We start from the raw sequence: 20,521 nt of genomic DNA, 5'->3' as shown, positions 1-20,521 counted from the left end.
CCAGCTAAAAAACACCTGTTGTAGAAAAAAAGCCACTGATCCAGCAAAAAAATCTCAGTAGCAAAAACCTCTAATGGTCAGTTGTAGCAAAAAATTAGCTAGTTCTAGCTAAAATTAACAAAGGTTGCTACAAGAATGTCACGTCGGAAAATTCAAAGAAAAAGATTGTAGCAAAAGAACTAGCAGGTTCCAGCAAAACATAATGCTGGTTCCAGCAAAAAAACATTGGCGGCCAGGAATGCGTCCAGTTTCAACAACGGTGGATACTTCCAGCATGCCGCCTGGCTGGTTGCAGCAAATGCCGACGCCAGTTCCAGCAAAGTGCTGCCCAGGTCGTAGCCAAACACCGATGCGGGTTGTAGCAAAAAAATGGTGACCGTGGGTGGTAGAAAATTACCGAGCCGGTTTCGGCAAACGTTGAATACGGTCCCAACATTTCTAGTCACCCGCAGTTCTAGCATCACGCCAGATCGGAAAAGGGAGAGCTCGGGGGGAGGGGGCGCCGTCCTTGACAGACAGGGTGGGCGAGCGCTACATGGAGTCTAAGAACGGCGATGTACGACCATGGCTAGCGTGTGAGGTGGGTTGTTCTTGACGGTATGAGCTTTGGGGGCAAAAATGGCGGCTTTGTCTTGTAGATTTGTGGATGGACGAGAAAAGAATAAGAGGTGATAAGGAAGGTGCGCTGGCGAGCGGTGGGTGGGCCCCCACAGCCATGCGTTCCCACGCATGCGGCTTCGACGGAGACACGTTTCACGAATCATGAGTGCGCGTTGTTACATGGGAGTGGATGTCACCCCGATCCAACGATTCGCGAGCGACCGGCCAAGCGTTTCGGCCGGCGCGCCGCATGTAAACAGTTCCCTTTGGTTAAGTACCGGTTAGAGAAGAAAAATCGAAGGAAAATGTTTGAAAACGGTGTGCCCGCCGAAGCTTCGGCCCGTCACGCCGCGTAGCTCGCTTTAGTTTTTCTCTCCACGTGACTACGTGAGAATTTGGGACCACCCATCGCCTATCTCTTCATCTTATCTCTCCAGAACACACTACAACCATTCGTTCCCCTCAAGTCTCTCTCCTCCCAATCCCAATCTCGTCAGCCATGGCACGACCATCCCCCCGACGAGCAGCTCCTTCCATGGTGCTCGTGTGGATCCTACCTCTCCACGGCTGTGACGCTCATCACCTTGTCCGCCTCCGCCGGCAGCTGGACACGCGCCCTCTCCATGGCCGTCGCAACTAGGGTGCTTCGATCGCCATGGCCAAGCTGCACCCGGCCCCGGCAACGGCGGCGAGTTTGTGCTGGAACCGAGGGGCTTTGCTGGAACAGGGTATTTTTTTGCTGGATCCACCATTTTTTTTTGCTACAACCCCTTTGCTTTTTGCTATCATCCCCTTTTGTTTTTATGAACATCTTCGTTTTTTGCGGGAACGGGTGCTCTTGTCTGCTGCAACCAGCTGGTGTATGTGCTACAAGGTTGGTGCCTCGCCAGGGAAGCTACATCCAGCAGCAAGGAGTGTTGTATCCAACGTTGTTCGAATGTCGGGAGCTGCAATCGTGCACGCCGGAGCTCCAACCGGTTACTGGGGGAGCTGCAAGAGAGGATGGCCATTTTTTGTTGATGCATTTTTTGCTGAACCAATTTTTTGTTTTTGTTGGAACCGGTGTATTTTTTTGCTGGAACCAAGATAATTTTTTGCTTCATCGGATGCAGAGCTCTCAAATGCTCATGTCGTTTTTGTTGGCACCTAAGCTTGTTTTTGCTAGAAGCATTTTTTTGATTTTGCTTCAACCGACCACCGGATTTCGACCCAGGGTGAAGTTTTTTGCTGGAAGATTTTTGTTGCTTCTAGATTTTTTGCTGCTTGGCACTCGAACCCGGCGAGCTGGAGACGCAGAGATGATGCAGCCATCCACCCTAACTGCTAGCACATGCATCATTAGAAGTTTGGATCCAACAAATTATTTTGCTACCACCATAATTTTTTACTAGAACCAACTTCAAATTTTGCTTCCACCATGTTCTGTTTTTGCTAGATCCAGCTTTTGTTTTTGCTTCCACCATGACGGCGGCCGGCGGCAACGACTGCGGCCGGCGGCGACGACGACGACCGGCGGGGAGGGCGGCTACAGGCGAGCGCACCGGGGTGGTACTTTCAAACTTGGTAGCGCGCTGGAAGTTATTTTTGAAGGAAGAAGACGCCTGGTGAAAGTAAAGAAGAGAATCGTACGACCATGAGTTGTTCGATCGGACGCTGCTGGTATGACCGGCTCAAAGTTGGGCCGGCGCACCGGCGCCTAGTAGTGACCAAAATCGAATTTGTTTTTCTCTAACGCCGGATAGGGATCGGTCAGAATGCTCTCAAGTGCAGCAAAAAAAATGAAATATCTGTAGGACATATGGCCTTGCTTTTTTTTGAGAAATCTCCCATGCTTTATTGAATAAGAGTAATGTTCATAGATACAATAGTTGGGTCACGAGAAGTGCCCAACCACACATGTATGTCTATGCCTAGATTACATGTATGCTTTGCGAGATTATGAGCCTTAAAATTGAAATTTCTACGCTCAAAAATAACATATGGCCTTGCTATGATGCACCATTTTGAACCACAAGCAGCTAGTATTTTTCTGGCGGTGACTGGACTAAACGAAGAATTCACGCAGAACTTTCAGCGACCTCCAATTTCCCCTCAACAAGATCCTCCAGGAAACCGCTGAGAGAACGCTGCGACGAGCCGCCTTCGAGGACCGCACCACGGGAAGCCTCGCGCAGCTGCGCAGCCCTTCTCCTCATCTCCTGGCCAGCGCCGCTGTCCAAATCCATCAGCTTCCTCGCGGCATCAGAGACCGCGGCCCTGCTCACGATCCCATCCTTTCCCCTCTGCTGCCTCAGGTTGATGCCGGTCTTCCATTCGTCGGCGACCATCCGGGCATTCACCAGCTGATCCCACACAACAGGGAAGCCAATCAAGGGCACTCCAGCGCACACGGCTTCGAGCACCGAGTTCCACCCGCAGTGGCTGAGGAAGCCGCCGACGGACGGGTGGCGCAGCACCTCCTGCTGGTCGCACCACGGCACCGCCAACCCCCTGTCGCCGCACATCTCCCGCAGGCCGGCGGTGGCCCTGTCCTGGGCCACCCAGAAGAACCTGACCGCGCTGTCGCACAGCCCCACGGCGATCTCCTCGAACTGCTTGGGCGGCATGGCGACGAAGCTGCCGAACGAGACGTACAGCACCGAGTTCTGCGGCTGCGCGTCCAGCCAGCGCCGGTGCTCCTCGTCACGGGCGCTCTCCCCGTTGTCCGGCGCACGCAGGATTGCAGGGCCGATTGGATAGATGGGGCAGGGAAGTAACTCTGCTATTTTGCTCATGGAACTGGGCTCGAGCTCGTGGAAGGAGGTAAATAGGACGCACTGCGCTTTGCGTACTTTGACGAACACCTCCGCTGATATTTTGATTGGCCCCTCCCAAGCGAGGAAGATCTTGACATCAGACAACCTCACTGATGAGAGGCCCGGTACATATTGCTCCAACGACTTGCGGCTTAGTTCTGCAGAGCATACGAGTAGAACGCATCAGTTGTCTACGATTTAGTGAAGAATCAAACTGAAGCTTGTCCTAGGCTAAAGAATCCAAAATATTCTATGAGGAAACAGAGACAATCTTGTGGAGTAAATTGCTCAGTTTTTCCTGATTAGTAACGGTCTTCTACACTCTCTGAACAAAATTTTGGAGCATGGTCGAATTAGCTAGTACCTTCTTCGCTGAAACCTTCAACCGCTGGTCGCCACAGGTCCAAATGGCAGAGCGCCAACAAGAACGTGGCCGGCTGGGTCCAAAGCGAGCACACCGGCACGCCGAGCCGCGCGCCGGCCGCCACCGCCCACTGCAGGTACGTGTCGGCCACGATAGCATCTGGCATCCGCCCCAGCTCCAACGCCAGCCGGTCGAGCAGCCGCTCGACGGGCTCCCCCATCTTGCAGTTTACGGTCTCGATGAAGCCGCCGTGGTCGGCCCCGCGGCCGTGCTCGGAGGGGATGACGTTGGGGATGGTGGCGAGGCGGACGCGGTCCGGCAGCGTGGGGGTCACTCCGGCGGAGGCCAGCAGCCCGTGCCACTCCTCTGTGACGACGACGGTGACGGTGAGGGCGCCGTCCGCGGCGACGAGCAGGCGGCACACGGCGAGCATGGGGTTGATGTGGCCGCGGCCCGGGTACGGCAAAGCGACCATGTGCCGAGCCGCCGTTGCGGACGTGGCCATTGTTTGATTCTGTGCGGACTGCGGTGAGAGATCGGTGGAGTACTCTTATGTAACGCGGTGATGATTGAGACGTTGTCATCTTTTTTCGGATTTCTAGGTATGCCGGCGGCGGCATACAATAATTCAGTACCAGACCAGTTCTGCATCGTTCTGATGCAGAGGCCATAGTGCCCCCTTTTTGAAAAAAAAAACAGGCCAGTTCTACAAGATTTTTTCATTTTTTAACATTTCTCTTCTAAACCTATCTATCCAGATGAGAATTTGCAAATCCTAAAATAATAATGCAGCTGTATGATTCTCATGGACAAAGCCAACAGAAGAATCATGCCCGTATCTGTATGAGTGGAATTGTATATAGTGTTGCAAATGATAACATCATTGCTGACATCATGACATCTTTTTCTATTCCGGCTGTTTGGCTAAGCTAAATCGGAATTTGGAGATGTAAGAACAGTTATTTAGGTGACTATGCTGCATATAATTAACTTGTGTAAGGTAGATACAGATTAAAATTCACTATATAGAAAATCCAAAACTACAAATAAAGAGTATTTTCATAAGTACCCCACTGGTTCACAAACTTTTAAATATTGTTTTTGTTAAAATTTGTAGTCTGGTTTACATGAAAACTAAATCACGGACTGATCGTGATTCCTACCGCCACCGCCACCAAAAAAAGCGCTCCTCCTCTCCTCCGCTGCCGGAGGAAGCTGCAAGGCGAAGCCGCTGCGACCGACGGCGGCGGCGGGGACCTTGCTCGCGTCGTGGGGGCGTCCTCGGGCACGGCGGAGTCTCCCTTGTTGACACCAGCGGCGACGATGTTTTGGGCGGTTGCTCGGTTCCGGCAGGTCGGGGCGGTGGCTTGCCTCCTAGTCTGCGCACCGTACTGACGTTGCTCGAGAGCGGCGCTGGAGTGCGGGGCGGGCCGGCCGCTGCCGTTTCCGTCAGATATGGCGCCTGGAGCCGCGGGCCATGGACAGCGTGGGCCAATGTCCTCCGCCGTGACGTCGATTGCGTCAGCTTGGTGGAGGCAGCGGTGTGGTGACGGCCTTGTGCTCTTATCGCATCACGGCAACGTTCTGCTTGACTGGTCCTCCTCGATCTGGCAGTCGACGTGTTCCGGAACTACTGCCGGAGATCTTGCCCAAGGATATCTGGATCGGATAGTATCTGGTCGTTTGTGTCCATATCAGCCTATGTGGCTCCAGGAGGGCGTGACGCGAAGCTCTGCTATTTGTTTACACCATGGGACATGTCGGCATCTCGATTTCCATGCCACAGACAACAGCGGAGAAACTCTTGATGGCTGAGATCGGAGGATCAGTAAGGCGGAGGGGGCCCTTGAAGGCGATGGAGTCAGCTAGGTGTTTGATAACTTTCAGTAGCAACAGTGTCAAGTGGGGGCGACGGCACTAGAGGATTTCATATTTTGGTGGTACTCCTCGGGTAGCGAGTCGTGACTTTCAGGGTGAAAAACCTAAGGTTTTGCCTTCAGTGGTTGTGCCTGGCAATTGCCTTGTTGAAGGTATTGTTTTGAGAACTCGATCTTTCTCCAGGGTGAAAACCTATGATCTTGGATCGGGCGATGACGACGCTTGTGCACTGTTTCCTTCTTAAAGACGTCGCTTTTGGAGACCTTTTATGTTTTCCAGGTGTTGTCTTTGGTCTTTCGGCCTACAAATCACGCTCCACTTGGCTAGTCTATATTTTTTTCTTTTCCACCTATAAAAGTGTTCTAGATATTTTCAGACCCTTTTATATATAATTTAACATCTCCAAAAACATTTTCCACCTATATGCATTTATCGATAATACCCGGTATTACCTGATACTCTGTGAAACCCTTCCGATGACCCCCGAAACGCTTCCAGATCCTCTCGAAATTATTCCAAATATTAATAAAACAATTCCAAAAATATATTTTCATCACGCTCATCCTACTAACACTTAGAATATCATGATTTCCTTAAGCTTGTGACCTCGTAGGTTCGGTAACTCATAGATATGAACGAAACCATTCGTTCAATGACCGACAGCAGAACCGTGGACGTCCATATTGATCCTTATGAGCACATAAATGATATTCGAGTGAACCTTTGGTTATCATGTGATGTTCCCTTTGCTTTTGATACTCCACAAAACCCAAGATGCGTCGGTATCCTCCTAAGTCATCACATGCTCACTATACCGTTATCCTCGTTACCGGTTTTGTTCTTCTTTCTCGTTATTGTGTTCCGGCATCCCCGTGATGAAGTCACATGTGTCTAGACAGATGATGATGGATGTCGTCAGGGCCCTAAGAATATCTCTCCTTCGTCATAGAAGCAAATCCCACTATCGATCTATCTAGTCCCTTGTCAAATTTTCTGATGAACATGTAAGTTGTCGTTACGATCGCCGTGTTACAGGTGACGTTTGAGCAACCCGAAATCCCACCGTGTGGTAAGAAGTGACTACGATACTCTCATGGTCTAAGGAGCAAAACCACATGTTAACATTCCGTGTTATTACAATTGATTACAGATGATATTAACTTAATCCACAACAAACAAGTTCGGATCGATTTAATATGACCGTTCTTCTAACGTCATAATCTCAATGTTGTTTTAAAACTATCGTTACACTTACAGATATCCTAAGATCCGGAAAACATGATCACCAACAACACTTGAGCTAGTCCTAAAGGCAAGACTAGGAACCTTTTATTTTACCATTTATCATTCCACACGTGCATACGAGTTTTCCAACGAATCGCATATTTCAGGATCATAGCAGTTATAGCAGAGAATATAAACTCTATAATTATGAATATGAAAATATAATGATACAATTAGTATTGCTTCTATGACATATTTCCAACAACAATGCGCGAGAGAGGAGGCTGGGAGGAACAACATCGGCGGTGGTGCCAATGTAGTAGTACGCATGAGAGAAGGCAGATAGGCAGCGGTAGTGCATCTGACACGACGAGCACGGGGTCGCGGGCGAGTGATCTCGTTGTTGACACGACGAACTAGTTGCTAGCGTCGTCGCCGCAGAAAAAGTCCATGTGGATGGACGAATAGGAGGGCGCTGAGGCAGAGGATAGAGGAGAATAAATAGAGTGTGCACGTCATGGCAGCGTCAGCTTAGTAGGATGCAGGAGAGGAGGCCAAGATTAGCGATGGCGACGATGACGCCACTTCAGCAAGACGCGGGAGAGGAGATCGAGAGCCGCCACACCCAATGGGTCATTGATTTTCCTTCGCCCTGAACACAAGTGTCTAAATTAAGAATCGACATGGATTGCTTGCATGTATCCTTGAAATTCTGAATGAAACGGGTCTTCAATTCAGCCCATGAACCAATGGAGTTAGCAGGCAACCCTTTCAACTAGTTACGAGCCGGCCCGTCCAACATCATGGTGAAATACTTTGCACATGCAACATAACTGACATCCAACATCTCCATAGCCATCTCATAGCTCTCAATCCAAGCCTCTGGGGGCTGATCCGCTATGTAGTTAGGCACTCTTACGAGGGCCCTTGAAATCCTTAGGCAATCGCTCGTTGCATAGAGCCAGCACTAAACATGGCACTCCCAAGGTTCTAGAGGTCACTCCTGCCTCCACAGACGCTGATGGATAAACCGGAAATTGTTGTTGAGCTGCTAACTGAGCCGCCAGCTCAGCCTCCCGACGCGCCCTGGCCTGATCCACCAAAGTCTGAGCATCGACACCACTGCATGCCGGGTCATGCCTGAAGTAAATATGCCCTAGAGGCAATAATAAAGTTGTTATTTATATTTCCTTATATCATGACAAATGTTTATTATTAATGCTAGAATTGTATTAACCGGAAACTTGATACATGTGTGGATATATAGGCAGAACACAGTGTCCCTAGTAAGCCTCTACTAGACTAGCTCATTAATCAAAGATGGTTAAGTTTCCTAACCATAGACATGTGTTGTCATTTGATGAACTGGATCACATCATTAGGAGAATGATGTGATGGACAAGACCCATCCATTAGCTTAGCATAATGATCGTTAAGTTTTAGTGCTATTGCTTTCTTCATGACTTATGCATATTCCTTTGACTATGAGATTATGCAACTCCCGGATACCAGAGGAATACCTTGTGTGCTATCAAACGTCACAACATAATTGGATGATTATAAAGATGATCTACAGGTATCTCCGAAGGTGTTTGTTAGGTTGGCATAGATCAAGACTAGGTTTTGTCACTCCGAGTATCGGAGAGGTATCTCTGGGTCCTCTCGGTAATGCACATCATAATAAGCCTTGCAAGCAATGTGACTATTGATTTAGTTGCGGGATGATGCATTACGGAATGAGTAAAGAGACTTGCCAGTAATGAGATTGAACTAGGTATGGAGATACCGACGATCAAATCTCGGGCAAGTAACATACCGATGACAAAGGGAATAACCTATGTTGTCATAACGATTTGACCGATAAAGATCTTCGTAGAATATGTGGGAACCAATATGAGCATCCAGGTTCCGCTATTGGTTATTGACCGGAGAGGTGTCTCAGTCATGTCTGCATAGTTCTCCAACCCGTAGGGTCCGCACGCTTAACGTTCGATGACGATTTGTATTATATGAGTTATGTGATTTGGTGATCGAATGTTGCTCGAAGTCCCGGATGAGATCACGGACATGACGAGGAGTCTTGAAATGGCCGAGAGGTAAAGATTCATATATAGAATGATAGTATTTGGACACAGAAGTTTTCCAGGGGTACCGGGTATGTATCGGGTCATCGGAAGGGGTTTCGGGCACCCCCCGACAAAGATATGGGCCTTATTGGGCCTACGACGGGACAGACCAGCCCCTAAGGGGCTGGTGCACCCCCGTATGGGCCGGCCTAAGTGGAGAAAGGAAAGGGGAAGGAGGAAAGGAAATAGAGGGAATAGGATCCCCCCTTACTTTCCCCTCTCCCCTCTTTCCTTCCCCCCTTCGGAGATAAGGAAAGGGGGAGGCCGAATTGGAGGAGGCCCCCAAGTAGGATTCCTCCTACTTGGGGTGCCCCATGGTTGTCCCCCTCCCCCTCCCACCTATATATATGTGGGGAGGGGCGCCTAGAACACACAGCAAACATTGTTAGCCGTGTGCGGCGCCCCCTCCACAGTTTACGCCTCCGATCATATTCACGTAGTGCTTAGGCGAAGCCCTGCGCGGATCACTTCACCATCACTGTCACCATGACGTCGTGTTGACGAAACTCTCCCTCGACACTTTGCTGGATCAAGAGTTCGAGGGACGTCATCGAGCTGAACGTGTGCAGAACTCGGAGGTGACGTACGTTCGGTACTTGATCGGTTGAATCGAGAAGACGTTCGACTACATCAACAATGTTAATCTAACGCTTCCGCTTTCGGTCTACGAGGGTACGTGGACACACTCTCCCCTCTCGTTGCTATGCATCTCCTAGATAGATCTTGCGTGATCGTAGGAATTTTTTTGAAATTGCATGCTACGTTCCCCAACAATGCCTACGGGGTTGGCTACGGTGTTGCTCACTACTTGAAATTGTATGTATAAGCCGCCTGTTGAGCCACTACTGTTTGAAGAAGCTCTCTGGCCCTTCGCATCTCTATCGCGGCTGGAGACTCGCCTTCCACCGGGAGAGCCGCCAATCGTGTCGCCGCAGCAATCATGTTATCTAGAGGATTGGAACAGTGACCCGGCGGTGTCAGAGCGTGCTGAGGTGGAGTCAAGCGGGGCTGGTCAGCAGCTCATGGTTGAACCGAGGCTCCTGTCACCGGTACTTCACCAGCCCGATTCATCACAGGCGGGTCACTGGTCCCTGCCCCAGGTGTGTTGAAGAGGTTTCTCGCGTCGTAATCCGAAGGTAAGCAACTTTGGTGCCTCCTTCTCATGTTGGCATTTGAAGCGTTTCGATCCAAGGTAAGCCGGAAAGATTCTGCATGAATCTGTTGTGCCTGAACGTCCAAAGCAGCTTGCTCCGTGGCCATCCTAGCGTTTTCAGCCTCCAACTCTTCATTGGCCTAAGCTATCTCATCTCATAGCTTCACAACATCCACTTTATGCTGTCCTTGAGTGTCCGGGGTCACCTCCGCCCCCATCAAAGTTGCCAAAGCATCCAGCAGTTCGGTCAGAACCTGAGCCGGCGGGCGCGCGGAGCCGCTAGCCACAGCCGTTGCTGCAGCCGCTGAGCTGGAGGTCATGGCCACGGCGGTCGTTGAACCGAGCACTGGTTGTGTACCAGTCATGAAGATTGCAACCCTGTTCGGCTGCTCATAGGGGTCCGGAATACTGTCACCATCAGAACAACCCCCAAGCCGGCCGTCCTATAGTTGATACATTGAATCGGTCTCTCCGGTTGATGACTCACCATCAGAGTAGATGGCCGTCTCACCAGCAGACACAGATCCTTTCTCAAGTTCCGCCCCATGGATGAAACCCACAAAGGCGTGCTTCACAACGGTTTCATCTTGGCGGGTCGTGCACGCTGAGCCGCCTCGACGATGTCAGTGCAGATGTCTGGCTCAGGGCCTGATTCGCCGATCTTGCCGATGAAGACGTGGATTCCGCCGAAGGGGACCCGGTACCCATACTCGATTGAGCCGGCCTCGGGGTCCCAGCCCGCATCGTCAATGTAGAGCTTGTCGCGACGACTCTTGGTCATCCGGCCCACGGCATATCTCTTGATCCCTGCGAAGTCGCCCTTTAAGAACTCGAAACCACCGTGCACTGGCCCCACGGTGGGCGCCAACTATCATGGGTTTAACACGGCAGATGTCCTAGCGAAAGAACTTAGATGTGGAGCCATCGCGACTAGGTTAGCTTAAAGGGGTTAATCGGGACAAAGGACGCAGAGAGTTTATACTAGTTCGGCCCCTCGTAATGAGGTAAAGGCTTACTCTAGTTTGAGGTTGTTTTGCTTGTGTTTCGATTACCAGGGAGCGAATCCGCTTGACCTAGTTCTCGACTTGTTGTTTCTTGAGTTAACCCGCCGCCGAGTCACCCCTTTATATACACAGGTTGATGCCCGGCGGCTAACAGAGTCCCGACCGGCTCATATACAACGTGTCTGGCTCGGTGACTAACTAAACTTGCCTTACAATACAAGTTATACATATGGCGGTTCATCCTCTTGGGCCTCAAGTCGCCTCTGGGTCTTGGGCCTTCAATGGGCTTCCTTCATGACCCGCCATCTTCATCTTTAAGTCGTCAGTGGTATGACCCGGCCCCTCCTGGGCGGGTTATACCTAATAGTTATATCCCCAACACCATTGCTGGCGTCAGTGTGACAGGACGCGGGACAAAGTCCTAGAGGAACGATTAAGTAGCCTCTTAAATCAGACCACACATATGCATATGTACAATCACGAGGAAGATATAGATATACTCGTCTACGATCATGGAAACAGAAAACATGCAACACGAAAGTCGCGCGACGAATTTGATAAAATTCGTCCAGAATAGCTTTAAATATGAACACAAAATTAAATATTTACCATACATGAAACTATGAACCGATCGCCTGAATGAAACTACAACATCGATGTGTTTTTTTTTCGTGTAGACCTTATCTTGAAACCTCAGGTGCACGAGGTATGAGACCGAATGAGGTTGCATTCCTGGACCCACCACGCGTGCTCTCGTGCATCGCCCAAGCTTGACTCGCTGGAAACTGCCGATTTGCACATTCTTTGCGGGCCTGGCTAGGAGGTACTTTAAGTTTCGTGCTATGCAGCCCAAACAGTGAATGTAGGCAATCACACATGCCAATTTCATTGCACACAGGGCTGGTTGGGCTCTAAGAGGGCAACTAAAGACGCCCTTGGTTGCTCCTTCACAAGGGAGGTCTGATACCACTTGCTTCTGCTACTGCAGTTGCACTGTGTCATACCCTTAGGAAGGAGCAGGATCCTCGAGTGGTGGCCCACGTCGAGCTTAGCGGTGGAGCGTTTTAGGAGGAAAGAGCTAACCATGGTTGTCTATGTTACCTTGTGGTGTCATCTGGCTAGAACATAACAACAGAATGGTTGTGCATAAGTCATCCCTACCAGGCCTGGCGGTTGCCACGATCAAAGCGGAGCTCGAGCTGTTGCCACTCAATGTCCTCAATGCATAGTTGTTTAGCTTTTGGGTGCTAAGCATCCTTCACTTAATTAGTTGTAGACTTAGAATTATATTTCCATCTAGGTACACGTGTTTAGTACCATTTTTATGGGGTCATCAAAGTACTCTCTCTTTTTAATTAGATTGCACCATCCGATTTTATGCCGATTTGACAGCCTTAGCATCTATACATGGTGGAACATTAGAAGGGGCCTTAGCGCATGTCTATGGTGGGCCTACATTTCAAGTACACTAGTTGTGCAGCAGTGGGGTAGGGTTTGATCTCACATTTGATTGCCTGCCCTGTACTCGGTTGTAAATGATGTTTGTCTCCCATCTCAATGGAAAAGACATGCAGTGCTCTTGGATGAAAAACAAACAATGGAATTGCTAAACCTCAGTCGATTGGGTACTTAACCAAGTCTCAGTCGATGCTTTATTCGTGAGATCTCACATGAAGATCCGTTTAAAATTTTCTTTTAAACTTTTATATGTTATGTGACTTGACTGAGACTTGGTTAAGTCTAAGCACAAATTTTAGTTGAACCAAAGAACTATCGCACAAAAACGCACTCAGTCCATTTCGCACTTGAAGAAAACCCATCCGGAATAATCTATCGTCTTCGAGACCTGGCACAGAATCAGCCGCTAGCAGTCATCACACTTGATGATCGGCAGAGGCACGTCGAGTTGTCGGGCTAGGGCTGAGCCCGCTCGAATGGCCGACGAGGATCTGCTGGTGGTTGGGTGACAATGCAAGCGGTAAGAGGAGGAATACATACCACGAGGCGGCGCAACGAGCTCCGGGTGGCTACGCTTGACGAACCCCGACAAAATACGACGGCGCCGGGCATGGGTGCATCGAATCCGGTGGGGGTGCGCGTCGAATCCAACAGTGCAAGGACGAGGAGCGGCGGGTGGTGCCAGGCGACTGCAGTGGTGAATGGTGGCTGGTGGAGGAAAGGGATGGCCGCTCTGGAGTGGATGCGGTCGAGCGGGGGAGAGTGGCGCCGGTCGAATAAATTAAGGGGCCACCGACGCCAGGTGTAAATGTTTTACTCCTCTAATGCTAATAAGGATCGGCTAGATCCAGTTTAGGCCCTTGAAATATATTTTTACTCTCTAAAGTCTTTTAAGAGATTGGCTAGAGATGCTCCAAACGCTGCATGGTACCTCACGTGCATGGTAGAATATTCAAACTCAAACATTTTTGCTGTTGGGAAGAAGATACCAACTGATTCTGATCAGTGTGTACATTGGAATAACCTCTATAAAAAGCTAGTGTACAAGCTTATAGTCACCTTAGTCGATCAAGTAGCTCATTACAACTGTTCCAAGCCTCAAAAACAGGTACCATTTTCTTTCGTGGAAGCAGTAAGCAAGCAAACCCGCGCGTCCAGGTCTGGAGGCCAAGCCTGCACTTGCTGCAATCATATTTGGAATGAATCTACCATAGCCTTCAGAATCTTTTCCGACGACTGCCACTGCTTGTCGCTGGCGCTCGCGACGAAGAGCACCACCGTGCTCCCCTTGGCCGTGGCCTTGGCCAGATTGTGAGAGCCCGTCAGTGCCAGTGGGGTCTCCAGCACATAGCTGTAGTACTGCATCACAAATAATTTACGCCCATGCATCAGGAATTCAGGTTTCAGCAACACCTTCAGTGAGTTATCGACGGCGACTTACAGTTAGGTCGCCGATCTTCTCGACAGAGGCCTCGATGATCTCCTCGGGTTCCAAGGTGTTGCCGGTGACGAAGGGCCCCAGGGAGGCGATCAGCTTCTCGGGGCTGCCGATGTCCTCGATGGTGGCGTTCGGCCGGTTGGTGAGGCGGATCAGCGGCGAGGCCACCACCTGCACTTTGCCCTGCCTCTCGTCCTCGAATTTCACCTCCACCCATGGCTCCGCGCACTTGGGCTGGCAGTAATTGCCGGAGAGTATGTTGGCCACTCGCAGCTGCTTCCAGGTGGGCGGCAGGATGAACTCATATGGTTCCACATTGCCTGAATTTCATGACAAAACTCAACTCAGTTGACTAATCGACAGGGTGCATCAGATTGCAAGATAGGTACTAGCACTAACAAGGAACAATGCATGGAGATAGCTAGAAAGTAGCAAGAACCGAGTGATCACCAGCCCGGAGGGCGGGGGTGTCCTTGGTGGTGGCCTTGAAGAACACGAAGCCCGGGCTGGCCGGCGCCGGCGGCAGGTACTTGCCGGCCTCGACCTCGCGCGCTCCCGCGGGCAGCGGCGTCGCCGAGAACAGCGCACCGAGCGCCGTCCCCACCACCAGCTCCCTCCTGTGGCTAGCAACCGCGAGAGGCGCCGACTGCGGGGCAGGGGCAGCGTTGTCCGCAGACACAGCGTGGAGAGCAGAGGAGCGCGTGGCGCAGGAGGCGACCCGCAGCCGGAGCGTAGGCCGCAGGAGCGGGGAGAAGACGGAAGAGGAGGAAGAAGCCATGAGCGAGCGCGCGAGGGCCACGGGTTCGCGCGCGGGAGGGTCAGAAGAACGGCCACTCTTATCCAGACGAGTGTGATATTTGGCCTTGTCGACGCGCTCGCATTCTTGATCTCGATGTGGCGAGTTTGTGTACGTGTACGTGTACGGAAGAGGTGCCGGGGACGCGGCTGAGCAGCGCCCCCTCAGTCAGTCAGCACGTCGAGGATAAGGTGGGATAAAAGGGAGCCAGAGGGCGGGTGTGCGGCCGAGCAGCAACGGTGGAATTACTCGGCAACCATGGCGCCTGCAGCCTTGTCCGCCCCCGTCCTTCGCGTCTCTCCACAGTCGGCTGGAAGGGCCGCCGCCGCCGCGCCCGCCGGCGGTCTCCGCTGCGGCCAGACGGCTTGCCTGCACTCCGGCCATTCTGGTATTCTTGCTTCTGCTCCATGCTCTTTTCTTGTGCTAATGAGCTGCACGAATCCAGTGAGCAGATGGATTATTAACAAACTGATCTTGTTATGTTCTGCAAAAGGCCAAACCGTGCTGCGATCGAAGGTGCTGCTGCAGAGGCCCGTGGGGCAGAGGAGGCGCTCGGCGCTGAGAAGCAGCGTGGATGACTCCAAAGCCACGGATGACAAGGTGGAGTTCGGGTACTCGAGGAAAGACGTGCTGCTGATCGGCGTCGGCGTCACCCTCCTCGGCTACGGCCTCAAGTCCGGCCTCGAGGTGACCTCCTCTTCATTTCTCTAGCAAAATCCGGCAGCTGCTCGATTTGCCAACGATGATGAAGAACATGTTTGTATTTTACCTGAACCTGATCGCAAACCCTTTCCCTGACCGCGCGCAGTTCGTCGGCGTGGACCCCCTGCAAGCCGGCAACGTGGTCCAGCTGTTCATCGTGCTCGGGATGACGGTGGGGTGGATCTCCTCCTACATGATCCGGGTGGCCAACAAGGACATGACCTACGCCACGCAGCTCAGGAACTACGAGAAGCAAGTCATGGAGGTGAGCTAGTGACCCCTCTGCCATCAACAAGAAACAAGTTGTGACTTGTGACTTGTGACTGACCACCATTAAAACTGTTTTCGTTGCAGAAACGGCTGGAGAGCCTGTCGGAGGCGGAGCTGCAGGTGCTGCTGGAGCAGGTGGAGGAGGAGAAGGAACGCCTGCCGCCGATGAGGAGGGATCAGGGAATCACCATCAACAGGAAGACGGAGGATCAGACCACTGCCAACTAATAGCTCCTAGAAGACCTCGATCATGATACTAGCCCAGTACATTGTTAGGATAGCTTGCATCGATTGATTATGGCTTTTCCTTTGTTATAAGAATCTGTAGCACAATACTAGTAGTGCTCTTAGCAGCAACACTGAGTTATACTCCGAAGAATAGTTACCAAGATTCACATGGATAGAAGCCATACATAAATTATCTACGGAGGAACGTGACAATAAAAGTCAGGCATTGTCTACACAAGACTCGCTCGAAAAATACTGCACCAGCACTACTCCCTCCGTTTTAGACATTTTAGAAATTCCAACATTGACTACACAAAGCAAAATGAATGAATCTACACTCTAAAATATACATCTGTATATGTTCGACTGCACGCACTCTCCAGTCATCAGGTGGCTGAACCACCTGACGCTAATTTTTTTTAAATAATACATTTTTTTATTAATTTGCACAAATATTACACCCAAAATATAATTTTCAAAAATAATACACCGTCGGCCCGCAGCAGGCCGAGTGGACCTAGTCGGCCCACAGCAGGCCGACTGAGATCCTATCGGCTTGCAGCTGGCCGATTGGCCTATCGGCTACCAGTTCAGGTCCAGTCGGCCAGTAGTGGGCCGACAGGGCCTAATTGGCCTGCTGTGGGCTGACAAGGACTAATTGGCCTGCTGTGGGCCGACAGGGACTAATTGGCCTGCTGTGGGCCGACAGGTGCATGCCATCATTTTTGTCCCGAACGATCTCCGGATTTTTTTTATAAACTATGACGTATTTCGCGCAACCCTTTCCCCGCAAAATTTTCCTGCCATATGTTCGCGCCAACTCTTTGCCGCCACCCGTTTCCCGCCATATGTTCGCGCCAACTCTTTCCCGCCACCCGTTTCCCGCCAATCGTTTCCCGCCATACCGCAGTCGTTCTTTCCCGCCATTTTCTCATCCCTACCTATAAAACCCCCTTCAGACAGAGGAGGATAAGCATTCCAGTGTAGTGTAGTTGAGATGTCCCATTATCCTTTCGATCGTAGTTTTCACCCTGAGATGAGCAGGACTCTTCTGAGGCTAGCTACCGATTTCAGATGGACAATAGGATAGTTCCATGGGATGAACTCACTGGTAGTGACACCATAATAAATGAGTTGGCTCATGAATTACGTATGTCTGGGTGGCCTGAAAGGACCTATGAGGAGGTATGTATAGAACTTCTTAGGTTGCATGCAAGGTGGAAGAAGGTAGTGGAGCCGGAGAGTGAAACTTTCAGAAGGACTGCAGAAAAGCATCCATTTTTATGGACTGAGGAGAGCGAGGACGAAGATGATATCTTCATGCCGCCGCTTCCGAGTTCTGCATCGTCAAAGAACAAGAGTTTTGCATCGTCCAAGGGCAAGAGTACTGCATCCTCGAAGGGCAAGAGTTCTGCATCGTCCAAGGGTAAGAGTTCTGCATCCTCGAAGGGCAAGAGTTCTGCATCGACGGAGGATGACGATGATGACTTCATGTAATTTTTATGATGTATGTTGTAAGTTTAGTCGTACGTACCGTTAATTTAGATGTAGTTCTATCTAGTTGTTTATACTGTCTTGTTGTATGAGCATTATGTTCTATCTAAATATGATGTTGTAGTTCGGATAACAGAGTACTAAAATAGAGTAGGCATATGTCTCATACATAAGTACATAGTCATTTGTCTCATACATAGAATAGACATAAGTCTCATACATAAGTAGATGGTCATGTCTCTACTGATAGATGGAAGCGTCAGTGACGACGTCTGGCCTGGCGGGGAGGCGGATCTGAAGCGACGACCATCCCAACCTGTTAGGTGGCCTAATGTTACGAGGAGGAATTTCAGACTCTCCCTGGTCATGTTGTGTATCCTGTGTGGGGCCTGGTGGAGGAGTCGAATACATGTTCATCCACTGGGTGTGCTGCGACATCTGAGCATGTATGTCTTCTCAGGTTGTTGATCACTCCCCCACGTATCATGTGATGCTGACATAGACGCATGATATCCGTAGGCTCCTGCATGATGGAACTTTTAGTCATGAAGAATGAGGTCGCCTCAATTAATATTGAAAACAATAAAAATGAAGACACTTACCTGCTGGTTGTGACGGCTGCTCTTGCTCAAATACAAAGCTCGATGAGGGACCGTGCTGCTGTGGCTGTGGAGAAAACACGAAGCTCGATGAGGGACCGTGATGCTGTGGCTGTGGAGAAAACACGAAGCTCGACGTGGGACCATAGTGCACTAGTAGAAAAAGGGTCAAATGTGAAGCACATTAGTGCCGGTTTGAATTTGAGCCGGCACTAATGTGATCATTCGTGCCGGTTCCAACGGCTAGGCGGGCGGGCATCATTAGTACCGGTTCGTGGGCAAACTTTAGTATCGGTTCATGCCACGAACCGGTACTAATGAGGCTGTGTCAGGCTATGGTCAGGCTGGGGCCCCCACAAAGACCTTTAGTACCGGTTCATGCCATGAACCGGTACTAGAGTTTCATTGTAATCTGATTTTTAGTCCCACCTCGCCAAGAGAGAGGCAATATGAGCGGTTTATAAGCCGTGAGTGCACAGACAATGACGAAGAGTTTCAATGCTCACCTGCATGTTGATTAGCTTCAAGCCTTGCGGGATAGCATAGATTGCACTGAGCTATGTGCAGTGCAGTCTACACTATTCCGAATGGCTTGAAGCAATTAACCAGCATTGCACCTCTTTTTTATTTTTAATAACTTATTTGAACTCCGGACTTCTTTTGTGTTCAGTATGCAGCATTAAAAGCGACATCGTCAATTTCCAACATGTTCTGACATCATTTGTTGTTTTTCGGTCATTTACCTAATTGTTTAGAGAGCTAAATGACCGTGAAATTGAAAATCACTACAAAATGAATCCTGAAAATGTTGAAAACTTGGCATGGTATCATCATATCACCCGCATAGCATGCGCGAAAAAATAGAGAGGGTCACGGCAAAAACTGGACACACTTCGTGTACAAATTGGACAAACTCTTTCGGAGTATCAGGGTTTCGGACGAGAACTCATCTGTTACACGGCCACTTCAATGTTTTTTAAACTTATTTAAACTCCGGACTTCTTTTGTGTTCAGTATGCAGCATTCAAAGCGACGTCATCAATTTCCAACATGTTCTGACATCATTTGTTGTTTTTCGGTCATTTACCTAATTGTTAAAAGAGCTAAATGACCGTGAAATTGAAAATCACTACAAAATGAATTCTGAAAATATTGAAACTTGGCATGGTATCATCATATGACCCGCATAGCATGCGCGAAAGAGTAGAGAGGGTCGCGGCAAAAACTGAACGCACTTCGTGTACAAACTAGACAAACTCTTTCGGAGTATCAGGGTTTCGGACGAGAACTCATATGTTACACGGCCACTTCAATGTTTTTAAACTTATTTGAACTCCGGACTTCTTTTGTGTTCAGTATGCAACATTCAATTTCCAGAAGACAATAAATAAAAGAAAAGAAATAATGCAAAAAATAAAAAAACTATACAAAAAAATTACTCAAAAATAAATAGAAGAAAATAAATAATGCAGAAAAGAAAAAAACTATATAAAAAACTACTCAAAAATAAGTAGAAAAAAATAAATAATGCAGAAAAGAAAAAACTATATAAAAAATTTGTTGGCACGCTGCCCAGTGGGCGTGCCAGACCTAGAGTGTGCAAATGCAGGCCCAGAAGGGCCAGCAGGCTCACAGGGCATAGCGCCTTACTTAATTAGGCCCAGAAGCCTGCTATATAAAGAAGCTCGAAGGAGCAGCCGCGGCTGGGTTTATAAACCAGTGCGGCTGCCCTTCGCTCGACGAGATGGGACTAAACATTGTGCACCGCCGGTGGCAGCGCACAACCTTTAGTACCGGTTGGTGGCTCCAACCGGTACTAAAGGGGGGGTCTTTAGTATCGGTTCGTGGCACGAACTGGTACTACAGGGGACGTTTCCCGCCCCTTGGCCTGGCGAAAATTGGCCTTTAGTACCGGTTGGTGGCTCCAACCGGCACTAAAGACCCCTCCTATATATGTGGAACCTACGAAAAAATTAGTTTCGCCCACCAGTAGTTCTTCTCGATCCAAACTTCTTCGCCGCACCCGTCGCCTCATCGCGCGCCGCCCTCGCCGCCCCGCCGCCCGTCGTCGCCGTCACCACCGTCGCCCATGCCACCCGTCGCCGCCGTCACCGCCGTCGCCCCCACCACCCGTCGTCGCCGTCACCGCCCGGCCCGTCGCCCCCGCCGCGCCCGTACGTCGCCGCCCCGTCCCCCCGTCGTCGCCCGCTGCCGCCGCCCCCCGGTCGTACACACACACACACACAGACACACACACACACCACACCCCCCCCACACACACACAGACACACACACACACACCACACACACACACAGAGACACACACACACACACATACACACACACATTGTTTTTACTTATTCTATTTTCTGTTGTTTAGATTAATGTTAGA

General features: G+C 50.1%; 3 protein-coding genes and 1 long non-coding RNA gene across 4 annotated transcripts; 2 read left to right on the top strand and 2 right to left on the bottom strand.

The window, feature by feature from the left end:
* Window positions 1-825: 825 nt before the first annotated feature.
* Window positions 826-1,702, top strand: LOC123062339 (uncharacterized). Its single transcript, XR_006429625.1, has 2 exons — window positions 826-1,328; window positions 1,456-1,702. It is a non-coding gene; the product is annotated as an uncharacterized lncRNA (long non-coding RNA).
* A 706-nt stretch (window positions 1,703-2,408) lies between these two features.
* LOC123062338 (UDP-glycosyltransferase 87A1) lies at window positions 2,409-4,463 on the bottom strand. The gene is made up of 2 exons (XM_044485803.1): window positions 3,760-4,463; window positions 2,409-3,553 (listed from the first exon to the last, which is right to left on the bottom strand). Exons 1-2 carry the CDS (start codon window positions 4,262-4,264, stop codon window positions 2,658-2,660), a joined length of 1,401 nt encoding a protein of 466 aa, XP_044341738.1. The 5' UTR covers window positions 4,265-4,463; the 3' UTR covers window positions 2,409-2,657.
* Window positions 4,464-13,548: 9,085 nt separating this feature from the next.
* Window positions 13,549-14,914, bottom strand: LOC123062336 (psbP domain-containing protein 6, chloroplastic). The gene is made up of 3 exons (XM_044485801.1): window positions 14,491-14,914; window positions 14,044-14,360; window positions 13,549-13,961 (listed from the first exon to the last, which is right to left on the bottom strand). Exons 1-3 carry the CDS (start codon window positions 14,816-14,818, stop codon window positions 13,791-13,793), a joined length of 816 nt encoding a protein of 271 aa, XP_044341736.1. The 5' UTR covers window positions 14,819-14,914; the 3' UTR covers window positions 13,549-13,790.
* Window positions 14,915-14,937: 23 nt separating this feature from the next.
* On the top strand, window positions 14,938-16,203 carry LOC123062337 (uncharacterized). Its single transcript, XM_044485802.1, has 4 exons — window positions 14,938-15,224; window positions 15,330-15,523; window positions 15,645-15,803; window positions 15,893-16,203. The coding sequence occupies exons 1-4, from the start codon at window positions 15,095-15,097 to the stop codon at window positions 16,034-16,036; spliced, it is 627 nt and encodes a 208-aa protein (XP_044341737.1). The 5' UTR covers window positions 14,938-15,094; the 3' UTR covers window positions 16,037-16,203.
* The last annotated feature ends 4,318 nt before the right edge of the window (window positions 16,204-20,521 follow it).

Source organism: Triticum aestivum, chromosome 3A, assembly GCF_018294505.1.
Source record: "Triticum aestivum cultivar Chinese Spring chromosome 3A, IWGSC CS RefSeq v2.1, whole genome shotgun sequence".
Classification (NCBI taxonomy): domain Eukaryota; kingdom Viridiplantae; phylum Streptophyta; class Magnoliopsida; order Poales; family Poaceae; genus Triticum; species Triticum aestivum.
This window is presented reverse-complemented; position numbering and strand designations above follow the sequence as displayed.